Source organism: Phascolarctos cinereus, unplaced genomic scaffold, assembly GCF_003287225.1.
Source record: "Phascolarctos cinereus isolate Bilbo 61053 unplaced genomic scaffold, phaCin_HiC Scaffold_2;HRSCAF=192, whole genome shotgun sequence".
Taxonomy (NCBI): domain Eukaryota; kingdom Metazoa; phylum Chordata; class Mammalia; order Diprotodontia; family Phascolarctidae; genus Phascolarctos; species Phascolarctos cinereus.
This window is the reverse complement of record NW_027555625.1, coordinates 212,550,754-212,569,092: the sequence shown is the minus strand read 5'-3', so window position 1 is coordinate 212,569,092 and position 18,339 is coordinate 212,550,754. Positions and strand designations below refer to the sequence as shown.

General features: G+C 36.9%; 1 protein-coding gene across 1 annotated transcript in view; it reads right to left on the bottom strand.

The window, feature by feature from the left end:
* The window catches only part of FAM98A (family with sequence similarity 98 member A), a 40,351-nt gene extending 26,781 nt beyond the window's left edge, over window positions 1-13,570 (bottom strand). Inside the window, 3 exon segments of the mRNA XM_020972371.2 lie at window positions 6,608-6,742; window positions 8,188-8,336; window positions 13,294-13,570. Coding sequence (XP_020828030.1) covers window positions 6,608-6,742; window positions 8,188-8,336; window positions 13,294-13,562 — 553 coding nt within the window. The 5' untranslated portion in view covers window positions 13,563-13,570.
* Window positions 13,571-18,339: the final 4,769 nt, after the last annotated feature.

The following is an 18,339-nucleotide window of genomic DNA, read 5'->3' as shown; positions in this document are numbered from 1 at the left end:
TGAGAAAAATTTAAAACTCACAAGTTTGTGGAAGTGATTGCTGATCATTTAAAATAAATTAATTAAAATTTTAAAAAAAGGAACCATCATCACTGAAGAGCTTGACTTAACCATCTATACCACAAAAACAAAGTGGACTAAGAATACGTATTACCCAGATATGATAAGCAATTAGAGGAACAGTCCATAATAGAGATGGTCCATCAATAAATCTATCTTGTACTATTCATACACAAAAATGAATGATTTCCTGAGCCCAAAACTAAGCAGGCTAGATTGCCTTTGGAAAACTATTCAGTGCTTTAAATGACACTAAACTCCTGCTCGAGGAGGAAAGAACACTTTAAAACAAAAAAAGGAAGGAAACAAGCATTTATTTAGAGCCTATTATGTGCCGGGCCCTGTGCTTTACAAATATCTCATTTTAACCTCACTTTGATTCCAGTGGTGCTAGATGGGTGCAAATCCTGAAATACCACAATCTCTAAAGAACCACAATTGTAAATCACCTTAAGGACAATGGAAAAATACACAGTGGGCACAAACGCACTGAGGTGCATTGCCAAGAAAGAATTATATTCAAGAAGCAATGTAAGAGAACACTGATGTGATGCGTGAACAGAAAGATGTACCTATCACGTAGAGAGAAAGGTGTGTCTATTTTGCAAGGATTCATAAGAACAGGTCACGCCAGACTAAGAGGCAGCAGTTTGTCTGAGAACCATCTGGATGTTGAAGTGGTCTGTGAGTCATCAGTGTTACACTCAAATTACAACCTCACTAATTCAGGAGTTCTCTCCAACTGTGCAGACCTATCAATGCCAGCCTGTCCTGTGCTTCCTTTGTCCATCCATGTTTTTCTTAAAGTCTGCTGTACATGGAACACCTACCATGACTTTCTTATTTTCTCCCAATATAAGGGTACCAAAAGAATACCCTAAATGTTTACTTGTTATCTATTCTTCAGTCATCATCCTCAGCCACCAGCCATCTTGGACCCTAATCCAGGTGTCTCAGATCTGATAAGTACCGTACTTGCTGGGGCCCATGTATTCAGCAATACTTTCTCAGCTATTTCCTTACCATGAAAAAAAAACACCTTCCCACCCTCCCTTTCTAGTACCCCTCCACTGTTATCTTCCTCCGTTATACTGTAAGGTCCTTGAAAGCGGGGACTATTCCTGGCTTGTATGGGTATATCTAAGATTTAGCACAATGAATGGCACATAGTAAATGTTTATGCTCTAGCTTTATGGCTACCTATCCATCCATCCATTCTTGCCATGTGACCAGTTTATCTTTTCTTCCTATCTTACAATGACTTGATGATGTCCTCTATTCCTGTTCCTCTTTGGTCATGTGTTACACAACTATTCACACTTCCACCAGTGTGATCTGGTAGCCAAAAAAGTTAATACAATATTGAGTTGCATTAAGAGGCACAGTGTCCAGGTGGTTGTCCCCAAATGTACTCTACCCTAGTCAGAATACATCTGGAGTATATTTGTTTGGTTCTGGACACCACATCCTGATAAGCTGGAGATCATCCAGAGAAACTAGAGATTTTAAGCCTGAAGGAGACTTTAAGCTGAGGGCTGTAGAAGAAGGATTAGATATGTTTTTCTGGCTCTAGAAAGTAGAAGTAGGTGTAAGCTATAAAGAGGCAGATATAGGGCTTGATTCAAGGAAAAAAACTCCCAACAATTAGAACTATCCAAAAAAAAAATGGAATGGACCACATGAAGAAGTTATCTGTGGTTTTAGCCTTCAAGCAATGCTGGATGATCATTAATACATATGTTGTAGAAGGGATTCTTGCGGTAGAGGGGAAGAGCAGATTGTGTGCTGGATTTGGAAGCAGAGGATTTAGTTTTAAATCTCTGTTTTGAGACATACTAGTTGTGTGACCTTGGTCAAGGCACATAACCTTGCTGGGCTTCAGTTTCCTCATTTGTAAAATGAGGAGTATGAACTGGTTCTAAATCTACGATCCTATATTCAGCTATAGGCAGGACTAAATAAATGTTATGTCCCTTCCATCCTCGATTCTAAGAATAAAATCTTTATTTCTGCATTATATTCATCATGGCAAGAGCTGTAATATTAGTAGTTCTGTTAACCTACAGGCTCCCTTCGAGTAGGAATTATGTCTTATGCCATCTTTGTATTACCTCACATTACCAATATGGAACCTTGCATAAAACAATGCTTAATAAGTGTTTATTGAATGGAGTTCATCAAAACCTTATTTTCTAAACTAGCCATGTATTATAAAAATTCTAGCATTTATGTTAAGTTGTGGATTTGCTCACTATTTCCTTTAGCTAAAAAAAGCAAGAACGGTAGTATGTATGCTCATTATGAAAGAAATATTGTTTTAGAAAACATAGAAAAACATACTTGAGTATTTTGGAAAGCACAAGAAAAATTAAAATATCAGTTACAAGAGTAAATCTTCATAATATATATCATTGTATAAAAGCAAAACTCTTTCATCATTAAAATAACATAAGTTTGAAGGAATATACTAATTTACCATATATCATTTAAAACTCAATTGAACTAAAAATGACCACATTCTATCCATTAATTTTTTCTATGTTTGAAATATAAGGGTGTGATAAAGTGACAATTATAATTTTTTATTACATAATCTCAGGATCCTTGCTGTGGCAGTCACTTTGAAATGTCAAGTATCAAACTGACCCTTAACTCCCATACTCTCAGCAAATAACCTCACTTCCTACTTTACTGAGAGGATCAAGGACAACCAGTGTGAGTACCCTCCATTCCCTTCTCTTCATTCAAAACTTCTGTGTCTTTAATTCAAACATTAAGTTTCTCTTTTGTGCAGAACACTGTGCTAGGTGCTGGAGGAGATACAAAATTTAGATAAGATAGTCCCTTGCCCTCAGGGAGCTTATGGTTTAGAGGGGATATAACACATATGGCAAGCAATTAAAGTATAAAATTCATAAGTACATGACAATTTAAGCAAAGTCCTACAAGTGATTCAAGGAAGTAAAGATAATTATTGAAGTGGAGGGAGGGTACAATCATGGAAAGTTTCCTAGAGGTGAAATTTGAGTTTGCCTTTAAAAGAAGGGTAGGAATTCAACAGGCACTTCACACACAGAAAACATGTTGAACAAAGAGAGATAGGAAAATATAAAAAATGTATGAGGGATGGCAAGTTCTCCAAACTGATGGAAATACAGACTATTTAAAGGGAAACAGAATGAAAGGCTAGAAGTGTAGGAACTACTGAAACGATTCACAACAATTGAGATATAATGAAATCTACGCACAAAGAAGGTAAATTTGGAGTTCATCCATTATCTTTCTTTGCTCCTGTTATTTTAGGTAGAGGTGGTTCTTCCGGATAACAATTATTCTTCTATACTGTGATTCTTAATCACATTAAGCACTCCATTTTTCTTTTACATTTCAATATCTACCTCTCCAATGGCTCTCTAACTTAGGTCTTCACATCTTTTTAAGAAAAAAAAGTATCTTCTAGAGCCACTATACAAATCTTTATTGCCACTTTCACTACATCTCTGCAGTGAACATTTTGAATAAATGGTCTTAGGCTGTCCTTTCTTAGCTTTCTTTCACTCCTCTAAACTTTTTGACATGGCTTCTATCCCCACCAAACTACTAAAAGTAGGTTTCCTCAAAGGTCACCAATAATTTTCTAAATTTTGAATCCAATAGCCTTTTCTCAGCCTTCATTCTCTTTGACTTCTTGGCAACACTGAAACATTATTTATATTCTTTTCTCTCTAGGCCTTCTATCCTAGCTCTGGCCTTTATTTACTTCTCACAAGTGGTCTTACCTGTTCTCTCTAAAAACACAGGAATGAGAGAATTGTAATATTCCTAATGTGTTCTGAACACAGAATTCACTTCAGAGCTGGAAGGGATCTCAGCGGCCATTTATTCCAATCCATACATAGAAAAGAATTTCTACCTAAGGAATGGTGACCTAGTTTTTCCGAGAGATCTTCAATGAGAGGAACCCACTCTTTCTAAAACATCTCACTCTACTTCTGGATAGTTCTAGTTGTTGGGCAGTATTCACTTCTTAACAGTTTTTGAAATTAAGCTCAATAAAGATAGAGATTGTCTCGTTCTTGTCTTTGTATGACATAGGTTGAACCAAAGTTTGCTGATTAATTTCATTAAATCAAACCTAATTTTTTTCTCTTTATAATTTCTACTCTTTACTCCAATTTCTAACCTTTAAGGCCAACAGAACAAGTCTAATTCCTCTTTCACATGATACCCTCTCAAATACTTGGAAGAAAGATATCTCTCACCACCACTCCTCAAATCACATCCCTACTCCCTATGCCTTCCCTAAGGTAAACATCACTAGTTCATAGGGCAAGGATTTGATGAGATTCTCCACCCATCTGGTTGCCTTCTTCTGGATATTTTCCACTGTATCAATATCCATTCCACACTATCTTGCACAGAATTTTACACAGTATTACAGGTGTGCAGTTTGACCAGAGCAGCATACAGAGGGACTATCACCTTCTTATTCCTGGGAGTATACCTCTTTTAATATATTAGCTTTAATATATTAGTTATTTTTTGGCTACAATAGCACACTGTTGACTTATACTGAGCTTAAGTACAATAAACCCAGAAAATTTTTTTCAAAATAATGACAATCTAACCATATTGTCTTCATGCTGTACCTGTGAAGCCAATTTTACATTAATCTCTGTTAAATTTCTTCTTTTTCCTCTTATTATATTTATTCTAAGCTTCTAGCCTGTCAAGATCTTTTTCGGATCTTGCCTTTGTCACCTAATGTGCTAGCTATCCTTCCCAGTTTTGAAGCTTTTGTGAGAGACATCATGGTATAATGGAAAGAGCAATGGTTTTGGAGTCAGAGAACTTGTGGTAAAATACTGCTTGTCACTTATGACTTGCATCACCTTATGCAAGTCATTTTACCTCTAGCGGCCTCAGTTTCCTAATTGTAAAATGAAGTTGGACTGGATGGCCTTTAAGATTCCTTTTAGATCTAAACCTATGACCTTATGATCTAAAATTGCTAAGAATACTATCTATGCCTTTGTCCAAGTCAATGATAAATATATAAATCAGCACAGGTATAACCACAGTACATTGGGGTTCCGTAGTACTATAGATGTCCTTCCAAGAAGACATAGAACCATTAATGATTAATCTCTAAGTCTGGCTATTCAACCAGTTCTAAAATCATATAATTTTCTATAGGCTAAATTTCTACACCTTTTCCCCAAGAAAAGAAAAAGAGATTTTATCAAATGTACTGCTAAAACCTATGGAAACTATATCTATAGCATTTTCCTAATATATCAGTTTTAGTACCCTATCATAAAAGGAATTAAAGTTAGTCTTATCTGTCCTGTTCTTACTAAAGCCATGCCAGTGATTACTGCTGCCTTTGCTAAATGTTTACTATGTTTATTTAAATTATTAGCTGTATGACTAGGGGCAAGTCACATAATCTCTCTGAGCCTCAGTTTCACTCTATCAGATAGGCATTATAAGATCACCTACTGCACAGGACTGTTATGAGGATTAAATTAGATAAATTATGTAAAACACTTGGCAAACCTGAAAGTATTATACAAATGTGAGTTTTGATGATGATGATGATGATGATGATCTGTCTTTTACCTACCTTTCCAGTCTTATTTCATACTATTTCCCCTTATATATGTTGTGCTCCAGGCAAACTGGACTATTCACTGAGAGGTCTCCTAAGCATGACTATTTTGTGTGACTTTAGATGTGAAAAACCATTCTTACACATCAAATGTCCTTTCTTTATCTCTATCTATATATAACTAACAATTCAATGCTAAAACTCAACTTCCATCCTACTATGAAAGCAGTATACTGAATGGTACTGGGGACTTGGAGTCAAGGAGATCTGGGTTCAAATGCCACTGTAGACATTTATCAGTTATGTATTGATTAAGAGGAAATATGTTAACATTTCTGAGTCTCAGCTTACTCTCTGTACAATGGTGGTGCAAATACTTGAATTAACTATCTCACAAAGTTACTGTGAAGGAGATTTCCCTCCTACTTATATCTCTCTTTCATGGGATCTCATAAGCAGTCCAAATTTATTATCTAGTATGTGCACAGCAATGTCACATAAATGTTCTTTATCTATTTAGTTTCTATGAAATATATTCCATTTATTTCTGTATCTGCTTTATCATCCTTAATAGGCTGAAGGGGAGTTATTTTTTCTTTGCATTTCTTTCAAATGCCCTCAGTTCCTAATAGTACAATGCACAGAGCAGATGTTGAGTAAATGCTGAATGAATGAAGGAATGAATACCACTCTCATTAACAATAATTACACTGAATGTAGCTTTATAGTTTAAAGAAATTGTCACTATGTGTTGAACTGGGAAAAACTATCAGTTAACACAAGAAATAATGTTACCTATGCACTGGCATTAAAATCCTCTCTTATATTTTGAAGTTTAAGAATATTTTTCCTTAAAAAGAAAAGTTTTTTTCCATGTATAACAAGTATCAGTCAAAGAACATGTAAAGTGCTACATAAAGGTAGCCCTGAACTTACTGAGCAACAGGAGGCAATTCTTCTGGTTGAGAAGGCGCTTTGTCACATCCCCAGATGTCAGTGAAATATATGGACAGTTCATTTCCCCAAGTAGCCCACTCACCTCAAGCTGGAACTCATCAGCTTCATTTGGGCCTTTAAAAAACAACAAAACAATACTTTTAATAATAGCTTTATGTCTAAAATAAAGATCATACAAATTTATTCTAATTGGGTTCCCTGACTCCAGCTTCCCATTCCTATACCACAACTCCATGCATTCTTAAATATCATTTTCACCATGTTACTCTCCAGCTCAAAAATGTTTAATGGCTCCCTATTTTCTATCATGTTAGATCTTCTTGGCCTTTTTATAATTTATTCTTCCATAGGCCTAGCCAAGCTTACTTTTTTCCACTCTGAAACATACCACCTTTGCTCTAATTACACCAGTTATCATGCCTTCTCTCATGTTGTCCCTCTTTCAAGGAAGTCACCTTTCTTCTCATTTCTGTCTATTCAAATTCTTTAAGATTAGCTCAGTGAAGCACTCTTTGCCCACTCCAACCCTCATTGTTCTTCTATCTTCTGAATAATGATGGCATGTATAGTGTACAGCACACAATTTGGCAATCAATTATATTCCTATTTGAGTTTAGCAGAGAACCATTTTCCTCACTGTGACTTGTATAAGCACTATGTATAATAAATATTTGGGATGAAATATCACCTTGCACTGCTTTCTAATTACTTCATGTGATCTGCTCTGTCCAAATATACCATAAACTCTGAAGTCAGAGGTCATGTTTTAAACTTTTGTATATTCAGAATCAAACAGCTGAATATAAGTGAGGTACATAACAATTACTTGCCAACTGAGCTAAATTAAAACTTATGTGCTCCTTGGTTTCAGGCTCTTCTCTCATTTGCAAAGAAGAAAATGTAGGTGCTAAAACTACACTAACACTACATTACAGCACCTTTCAATTCTATGGACTTGGTTATAATGTAGCTCAAATCACATTCACTTTGTACATAGTAATACACATTATTGTAATGAAAGCTTTTAAAGAGGATACTTCAACAAAATCTCTAATACTTCAACAAAAGTATTAAATGAAATTGTACTAGTTTACTTTAACTTCTATACAAGTCTCTAGATACTGTCAGCTCAGCTAACAAAGGAAGTTTAACTCTATGCACTAAATCACACTCTCACAAGGCTATAACCACAGTAAAGAGTGACTATTGGACAGTAATGAACTCATATAATTTTTAAAGTTATATAAATCTCTAGAAGCTTTCATCTAACTTTCTGAAGTATATCTAACTTCCGAATTGTCTTTTCTGTAACTATATTTGTTTTACAATTGTTTATTACTTCCAACTAGAAAGCAAGGAAACTGACAATTTCCTTGCATATGAAAGACCAGGGAAATAACAAACCAACTCTATTATAAAATGTCTGTTTTTAGTGATTGGCTTTGCCTATGGGTACTAACATTTGCAAAGAAAAATGTGGTTTAACAACTCCAAATTTCATTCCATATCAGGCAACTACAAATAGATGTTAACTTTTAAAAAACAGGCCTGCTACTTACTGTTGGTTGCTTGCACATTTTCTTCTAGTTTACAGAACAGTCTTAACTCAGATACCAGCCAAGCACAGAGTTTGGTGAATTCAGGGGAACTGGCTCCACCAGCGACTGCCTGAGACAAAGCTCCATCTTCTAACAAAGGACCTTTGTAACTGGTGAGTAAAAGAAATTATACTTCTTAAGATAAATAAAATAACTTTTAATAAATCATAGATAATACATTTACTCACAAGTATAACAAATTTAACTGCAAAAACCATAAACAAACAAGTACTTTTAATATAAGATACAAAACATGTGACTATATCGAAGTTTTGGGAAATTACACTACTTGTAGGGGGTAGTATATGGAGTCATCAAGCTGGATGGGTTGGGAAAGAGGGTAAGAAAGATGTTGATTACTGTGGCAACCTAGTCCTCCAACTAACTTCATTCTGTGCCCTCTTCTCCGTAATTGTTCCTCCTGTCTGTAAGCATCTATTACCAGTGTGTGCTACCAGGCTGGGAAGAGGAATGGAGGAAGAAGCCCGGTTCTTGCTTAATCAAAAGGAGGCTACACTTTACTCATTCTTTATATGACAGGTTTTGGGGGGCCCATAAAACATGGCTGAAAGCTATTCATTTCAATCTAACAAACAATCTATTAAACACTTTCTACATGGTCTTATATATAGGTTTATGTCTGGTTCAAGGGGTAAAGAGATGAAAAGAAATACAGAATAGCTCCTAAGGAGCTCAAGATCCACTGGATTTGGGGGAAACGGGGAGGCAAAGGGAGAAAACAAGGGAGAGCTATGCATGCAAATAACTGTTAAGTAAGAAACTGATCAATAAGAGGTTAGACCGTGATATTAAAGTTGAGAGGGAAAGGCAGAAATAAAGGAAGATTTCATGGAGGTTACATCAGAGCTTGGCCCTGAAGGAAGGACAGGAGAGGATCTGGCTTCAAATACTTGCTCTGTTGATTATTACCTATATGACTTTGGGAAAGTCACTTCATCTCTCTGAGCTTTAGTTTCTTTAACTAGAAAATGAATTGGGACTAGATGGACTTTGAGGTCCCTTGTAGCTAAACATCTATGATTCTATGGCACAATTTTGGTGACTTTGTTTAAAAGTTTAAGCAAAATACATAAAAAAATACTAAAGTATGTGATTTTTTTCACAGGATCAACCTATTTTTGTAATCTACTAGGATACTATTACATAGTGCTGTTAAAATGTTTACCTTATTTATTGAAACTTGAATAATAGGCAAGTTAATAAAATTATAGTTACTTCAGAAGTAAAACCAAGATTATCTTTCTATTAACTATGGAAACTGAGAAGGCTGTAAACATAGTTTTTAATAAAAGGGGCTGTTTTGGATTACAAACATGCAGTTAACAGAATGCACGAGGAAAATAAAGCCATTAGACAGGTCACTGCCTTTTTGAATCTATAATGTCAAAAATTCAGTCTTAGAGGTGATTCTACCCCCAAGACTAAGCAGCCTTACTTCAAAGTCTTCCACTTATAAACAGAAAAATTTAATTTTCTCCATCACTCTTGATTCAAAGCATAGTTACTGATATCATTTTGTTAATAAAGTAGCTGGGCTTCAATCTTTCATCAGTGTTGAAGTGATGAGGCATAATTTCCCTCACAGAGAAATAAGACTTCTGCCTAACTCTTGTCCTAGTTGCATTAGTAAAATGTTTACAATGTTCTTAGTCTTGGTTCAGCATTTGTGGGGCCAGTCCTTTGCCTAGCTAAGAGCAAGAACTTTTAATTTCTAAGTCAAGTTTTTTATGGTTTTTCCTTAGTTTCTCATGTTGACAAAGAAGATAGAGGTCTAATATGGCCCTTTGGTGTTAACAGGCAATTTGGCTTAACTAACTGAATAGTTAGTCAAAGGGTGTAGTATGAACTGCTGAAGACATTTTAACTGGCTTAAAAAAAGGCATATGTAATAGAAGAAATTATGAATGTAATGAAAAAACTATAAATTATAGTAAGAATGCATTCCTAATTACATAACTGTTACCTTGACCAGGAAATTTTTGGTGGTTTGCTATTAAAAACACATTTATTTGTACTGTCTGAACAGATGTTATTTAAGATACAATATTTTTTCTAATGGTAAATGAAAATCATAACAAAATACAATAACATACAAATTCATAGGTGTAGGGCAAAAACTGGTTTTTCATCATTTCCAACTGGTAGCCTCATAATATAGAAAATCAGTCTTTGCTACTTTAGTCAGTCATTTCCAATTCGGTCCCTCAAAGAAAACACTCCTTAATATCAGATTTTTAATTTCTGGAGGGCTCACAATTCTCCATTTTAGACTTCATTCAATAAAGAAAATACAAGATACTCAAGCTTTTTTTTTGGCCTCATTTTTTTTTTATCATTACTTTTACTTCTGTAGAATACCTAGCATAGTTCTTTCAGTACTACTGCTTAGAAAAAATGAAGCAGAATGCTGGTTCTGGAATTGGAGGACCTGGGTTCATATCCTATTACTGACACTACTTGTGAAACCCTGGGCAAGTCACTTAATTTCTTTGGGTCTCATTTTTCTCATTTACAAAAAAATGAAGCATTTGAAGATGGCTTTTGAAGACCTTTCAGCTGTAGATCTCTGATTCTATGAACTAGTAATAAGGATTCTTCTTTTTCTGTGTGGGATTTCATTGTTGTAAAAAAAAAATCTAGTGTCTTAACTGCTTTTTACCAATGAAATTGAGCCGGTAGCTTGCCACCTTAAGAGTTGCCTGAAGGCACTGAAGTTCAATGATTACTTGTCGAGGTCATATTGCCAGAATATGATAGAGGCCTACTTGACCTAAGACATTCCTGAGTGAGGCCAACTCTTTATACACTACAACTAGATGCCTTGCATCAAGAAGCATTAAGTTAGGTTAAAAAAAAATCAATAACTTTCCACTTACTTTCATACTTTTAATGAACTGACAGCACAAATAATGGTACAGCTGTTGTCAAGTTTATCTTGATAGACTACTGTGATGCGTTGCATTTTGGATAAGGATTCAATTACAAGTTTAGATCCCATGGTCTTCATAAATGATTACTTTATAGGATTTAATAAAAAACTAGAAAAAATAATGAAAGTATTTTTTAAAGACCACTAAGCTTAAATAATTACATTGGCATAACACTTAGAAGACTGAAAGTTTTCCAGGGGTTTGAGAATGTCAGTATTTGTTTCCTTTAAAAGAGATGCTATTGAAACAATATCACAGGGTTAGAGCTGAGATTTCCAAATATAATGAACACAGAAAAGTTTCTAATAGTTGTCTTATATTTTGTATGGCATGACATTTAGGTTTTCTGGATCTGGAATTAAGACCACACATGAAGCAAAATACAGATATGGTCTGGGTTTAATATACTTAGAAAACCAATTAAAGTCTGTAATTTTTTTCCTCCGGTTAATCTTTCAATAGCATCCAGAAACCAGCAAGCAAAGCTCCATATTAATGCCTGAACACCCTCCCCTCCCAAGTTAATAATGAATGTAGTAAGCACCCAGGACAGGTTCAGGGAAAAAAAATGTATTTCAAAAACACACAAGTGCATTATAACTCATAGCCTGATGAACTGCAATGACCATCAATATTACAATAAGTAGTCTTATTTATAAAGGTGGCCTAACTTTGTAAAGATGAGCAGAAAAAAAAATTATTGATCAAGAAGGAAAAAAGTTGGGAAGAAACTTTCTATTGAAAATAAGTAGGAGCATCTACGTAGAATGAATATATTTAGAGAAGGGTAAAATAAGACATCTCACTAGCTAATTGGTTTGCTGTGATTTCATTAAAAAATATGTATTTTTCAGGAGTAATTTTATTTTTACATCAAAGGAAACCAAGAAAATTCAGAAAGAACACTAAAGAAATAAAGTTGATAATATTAATACTTTAAGCAAAACAAAGTAACAAGCAATATCACTATCTTTGCCAAAAATTCCCAATAGGATAGCAAGCCACTCTAAACTGATAAAATCTAACCAAGTAACTTTTTTTTTCTGATAGAAATAAGCCCCCTAAACCATATGGTGGTAAAAATCTTTATAAATAATTTGTTACTTTGTAAATGAGGTAAAGGGATATCTGTACATTATCTCTAAGTACACATTTAAACATAGTTTCTTAAACCATATTTAGTTTAGAGTGTTTCTTTATTCTCAAGTTTTAATACTGGACATAGATCTGATTGATCTAATAGGATAACCAGTATCGTTCTCAGCTTACTGTTGAATAAAGGTTCTGAAAAGCTAACAGCTATTGGCAGGAGGTGACATGGGTAGATGTAAAATAAATATGGAGAAAACTTTGGTGGTTGAATGAAGGACAACAAGTAGTCCCAATTTGTGGTAGAGAAGGAAGTCAGGGGGAAACTACCAATGTTTAAAACAGTGATATTGATTAGCTGACAACAGGAGTTGGGCTGATTACTAATGGCGATTGAGGAGTGCACTTGCCGAAACTGGGTACAGATAAAGGAAGATGATTTTGGTTTAAGGAAATTGATGGTGATAAGTCGTAGGAAAGGGGCAGGAAGGTTGGGGAATAGGAATAGATGAATAGGCTTAACAGGTTAGTGACTAGGCAAAACGTGAACTGAGTGAATAAGGATGGCTATTCCAGTGAACACACCCAGGAGAAAGTGAAAGGAGGACTGGGGCTCTAGGATTCAACCAACACTGAATGGATGGCAGAAGTGGGTGCGATCAGGGGTGGTGGTTGGGGAGGAACAGTAGGCCCACGCGGAGACAACGACAAGGATGACTGATACATTCCCGGGGTCCAAGTCTGAAGTCCTAGTGACGTGACGGGACCCCAGAGGGTATAAGGAGGTTGATACGAATGGGGAGAATTGAGACAGATGAGTTTCCCCCTGGGTAGTGGGGTAGGAAAGCATGATCAGAGCTAGGGGTGGGATAGGGGGAGCTGGCGGGTAGAGGGTGGGGGGAGGGAGGAGGCAGCATCGAGGAGCCACGGGGCGCGGCACCGGGAGAGAAGAGGTGGCCCAGCCGAGGTGAAGGGCCGGGATAACGGAGACTGCGAGGTTCAGGGGCTAAGCGACCGGGACTCTTACCCCAGATCCTCCAACGACTCCAAGATGTCAGTCTCCATGAGGTCACACTCCATGCTACTGTGGTATTCAAATTTCCTAGTCGTCAGGCTCCCCTCTTCCCCGGCACAATGCAGATTTGCGCATGCGTCACCTCCCCGAACTTCCAAATCGACAGATTTTTGCCTCGGGTCTGGCACTGCGCATATCCGAGCGTGCGCGCTAATCTCAGTCCTTTCCTTGACCACTCCTCCACCCAGCGTGGAACATCCTCGCCCTGCAGATAAGCACATGCGTACTATTAGAGAAAGAAGCCTGCTGCCAGAAGACGGGCAAGTGAAGCATGGTTGCGTGGCGGCTGGGCTGGGAGACTCGGCGCGCCGGGTGGCCTACTGCTCACATGCTCCCCACCCCCACCCGCCCTCTCCAGTTGTGCATGCGCAGGTTGTGGGGGCGGGGTAAGGAGTTGTTGCCTCTGTCTGAGAAGGCTGGGAGGGACTCTGCCTGCAGATCTGTGGTGCTGAAACATCTGGGGTCTGGGGATTGCCAAAATGGAACTCATGAAGGGGACTACGAGCCAGAGATGCTAATAGGATAAGCGGCACAAGATCCTCCAAGTACTCGCAGAATTGCTGTGTCTCTAGTACTTGAGCATAGACGGTGTAGCTTTAAAGATGCACAGTCAGGTCTCAGGTAGCCAACACGTTAGATTAGGCGTAGGAAAATGTTGCGTAATTGCAGAATCCTAGCCAGAAAGAAAAGCTGTCATGTCCATACCCAGAGAAGCAGTTTGGGAGTTAGTACTGAGTTACTTTACTGGCCACGCTTTTTGTTATTTTGTGTCAAAAAAAAGGCAAGAATCAGAATTATAGAATGAAAGGACGCCAGGATGCCATCTTGTCCAAATTTTATCTGGACATCTCCTCCACATGTAGTACCCTTACTCCCACCACATCCCTACTCTTCCAGCAGATTGCCTCCACTATCATCATTTCTCTAATCTATTAGTTCCCTTTCTGCTAGCTACTTTCAAGTTGCCTACAAACATGTCACGAGTCTTTCTCCCCATCACCCCTTCTCAGAAGCTCATGATCATAAGTCTATAGATTTCCAGCTGGAAGGGACCTTAAAGATCGTCTAGTTGACTCCTTCACATAACAAATGAGGTGACTGAGTTAAGTGACTTACCAGAGGCCACGAGGATGTGACCCTAGGTTCTCTAACTCCCAAGTCCTGTGCTTTAAGACTGAAGCTATTGTCAAATTGTTTCCTCCCTTTCTCAGCTGTCTATTTTCTTTGGGTCCACTTCTTCCCCTCAATCAGTTTATTTATTAAGTGTCTATTATGTGCCAGACACTATAATAAGCCCAGGGATACAAAGAAAGGCAAAAGCCAGTCCCTGCTCTCAACGATCTCAATCTAATGGGAGAGGGGGGAGGACACCATGTAAATAACTATTGATAAACAAGCTATATATAGGATAAATTGGAAGTAATTAAGAGAGAGAAGGCACTAGAATTAAAGGTGATCAGGAAAGGATTCCTTTATCCTGTAGTCTGGCTTCCAATCAGATTTCAACTGAAACTGCTTCCCAAGTTACCAATGATTTCTTAATTGACGAATTGGATAGTTTTTTCTTACTCCTCATCCTTCTTTGTAGCATGTGACAAAGCTGACTATGCTTTTCTACTGAATATTCCCTGTCTTGGTTCTCTCCTCCTACCTGACTGACTGCTCCTTCTGAGCCTTCTTTGCTGTATCATCATTCAAATAATGGCCCAAATACAATAGGTATACCCCCAAAGTTCTGTTCTGGACCTGTTCTCTTTCTGTATTCTCTCATTTGGTTACCTCATTGGCTTTCATGAGTTTATCATTTCTATGCAGATTACTACTAGATCTATATGGCAAGCTCTAACTCACTTAACTCTAGTCCTATATTACAACTGCCTTTTGGACATCTTGAATTGTTGGTTCTAGCTCTACAATATCTCTCATATTCATCCCTTCCTCTCCACTTTTGCAATCATTATCTTAGTTCAGGCCCTCATCACTGCTTGCCTAGATTATTTATAATATTTTCTTTGTTGGTTCTGTACCTCAAGTCTCTCTCCTCTTCAGTCTATATTACATACAATGCCGTAATGATTTTTGTAAAGTACAGATCCCACAATGTGGGATCTTTTGCTCAATAAACTCCAGCTGGACCTCATCATGTCTTAGATCAAATATAAATTCTGTGTTTGACATTTACAGCCCTTCACAAACTGGCTCCAACCTCCCATTTCAGATTTAACAGTATGATCCCATTAACAAACACTTACCTCCCAAGTCTAGAAAGCACTTCCTCATCTCTGCTATTTAGAATCCCTAATTTCTTTCAAAGTTAAGCCCACTACCTTCTACAGATGCGCCTAGCTGCTAATGCCTCCTCAGGAAAAAAACAAAACAAAACAAAACAAAATACCATTATATTTATATGTACATATTTTATACACACACACACACACACGTTGTCTTCCCCAATAGAATGCAAGCTTCTTGAGAAAAGAAGAGTTTCATTTTTGTTTTTGTCTCTCCAGCTCGCAGCACATACCCATATGTGGTTAATTGATTGAAAAAGGCTATTAGAATTGTCAATTAGGAAATGATGGTTATGTTGAGAGAGAAGTTTCAGTAGAGTGATGAGAATGGAAGCTAGATTGCAAGGGGTTGGGAAGAGAAGGAGAGGAGAAGAAGAGAAAGCAAAAAAGAGTGAATAACTCCCCCTCATCCCCACCCCTGAAGTCTGGCTGTGAAAGAGAGAAGAAATGAGGAAATAGTAGAGTGAAGTGAGGATTTTTAAATTTGTTTTCAAGGGTGGAAGACACCTGTTATATTTTAGGCAGTAGATAATAAGCTAGTAAATAAGGAGAGGGGTAGCTAGGTGGCACAGTGGGTAGAGCACTGGGCTTAGAATTAGGAAGATTCATTTTCATAAGTCCAAATCAGGCCTCAGATGCTTACTAACTCTGTGACCCTGGGCAAGTCACTTAACCCAGTTTGCCTCAGTTTCCTAATCTATAGAATGAGCTGGAGAAGGAAATGGTATCAGTATCTTTGCCAAGAAAACTCCAAGTGGGGTCATGAAGAATTGGACAAGACTGAAAATGACTGAACAACAACAATAACAACAACAAAAATAAGGAGAGATGATTATAAGGCAATTTGCTAGATGAGGTGAGGTCAAGGACACAAACACAGGTGTTGTAAAATATTCACAGCAGCATTTTAGTGGTATAAAAGAATGGATATCCACTGAGGTGTGTCTAAACAAATTCAAGTATGTTAACATATATTTGAATATTAGTGTGCTGCAAGAAACAGTGAATAAGAAGAATTCAGAAAAGAGTAGGGAATACTTATATGAACTGATACAGAGTGAAGCAAGCAGAGTCTGGAAAATAGCAAGCACAAGTACAACAACAATATAAGCAGACAGAACAAAAAAAAAATTTAACATTGTATAATTATAATTACCAAGCTTGGTTCCAAAGAAGAAATGAGAAAATGTACCTCCCTCGATTCTTTGCTGAGGTGGGAGCTATGGGTCTAGAACATTGGATATACTGACTCAGTTATGTGTAGGTTAGTTTTGCTAAACTGCTTCCCCCCCCTTTTTTTTTTACAAAGATGATTCATTGGGTAGGGGAAGAATATACTGAGAGATGAAGGTGATGTAAATCAAAATAAATGTAAACCAAAATAGCAACAACAATAATAAGTCAAGGCCTTTTCGTCTTGACCAGAAAACAAGACCAGCTTTTCTTCATAAGTGACCTGAGTTAAAAGAGGTAAGAGTAGAGAATGATGTTGTCATATCTCTACCTGATATTTAACTACTTTGTGTTTATTAATTTTATATTTATGCTGTGTATATGGACATCTACATGTGTAGATGTGCATATATACATGTGTCTTCCATTTGAATGTAAATTCCTTGACTGTACTTTTTCCTTTTTTCATATTTTCATCCCCAGGGCCTAGCATAATGCCTGATATCTTAGGTATTTAATAAATATACATTGATTAAATCATTTTGATATGTAAATTAGGGCAAAGATGAATAGCCTTCTATTTTCTTAAAATATGATGCAAAGTTCTCTGATAGGATGAAAGGGAAAGAGTGGTATGAGAAGTTTCAGGAATGATGAGACTATATAAGCCTTAGGGGCAGCTAGGTGGTATAGTGAATAGAGCACTGGCCCTGGATTCAGGAGGAACTGAGTTCAAATCCTGCCTCAGACCAAACACTTGACACTTACTAGCTGTGTGACCCTGGGCAAGTCACTTAACCCCAATTGCCTAAAAGAAAAAAAAAGGAAAAAAAAGAGACTATATAAGCCTTTTGAAGACAGGGACTATTTTCTTTGTGTCTCTGGCACCTAGCACATTGACTAGCACCTATGCTTATTAATAAATGTTTATGTAACTATCTAAACTGCCATTGGGCAGAGCTTCTTTGTACTTCATTTTCCTTATCTATAAAATGAAATGGCTGAACTAGGCCATATTTTCAGGTCATTTTTCAGCCATCAAAAAATCTGATTGAAGGAACAGCCTTATCATATGATGATCTGACTCAAAGTCTGGAAGAGTGTGCAGCTCATCCATCCTTCATGGTAGCAGGCTTTTTCTAACTTTCTATTCCATTCTAGGCCTGGACAACTTTGCCTTTCAGACAAATACAAGAGACAATATCATTTGGTCTATCTCTACGAGACATCTGTTTTGAGTGTCTTTCCCTTGGGAGGTAAGAAAAATGTTGTCTTGAAGGCAGGCTTTTTTAGGTTTTCCTGGGCAGAGTAAACAAAAATTTGCCTTATTATGTGTAAATTAGAAAAGCAGCTGAATAGAAAACTTTGGTTGTCTTAGGAATTTTAGGAGTGAAAACCCTCACAAGTTTGTGAGGAAAAGTATTTCTGTATTACTTAATGTATACTGTTAAATGACTTAGATCTCAATTCATCAAGGGAAGTTACTTCCAAAATTTAAAGCAGAAATTCTTAACCTGTGTTTGGAAACTTAAAA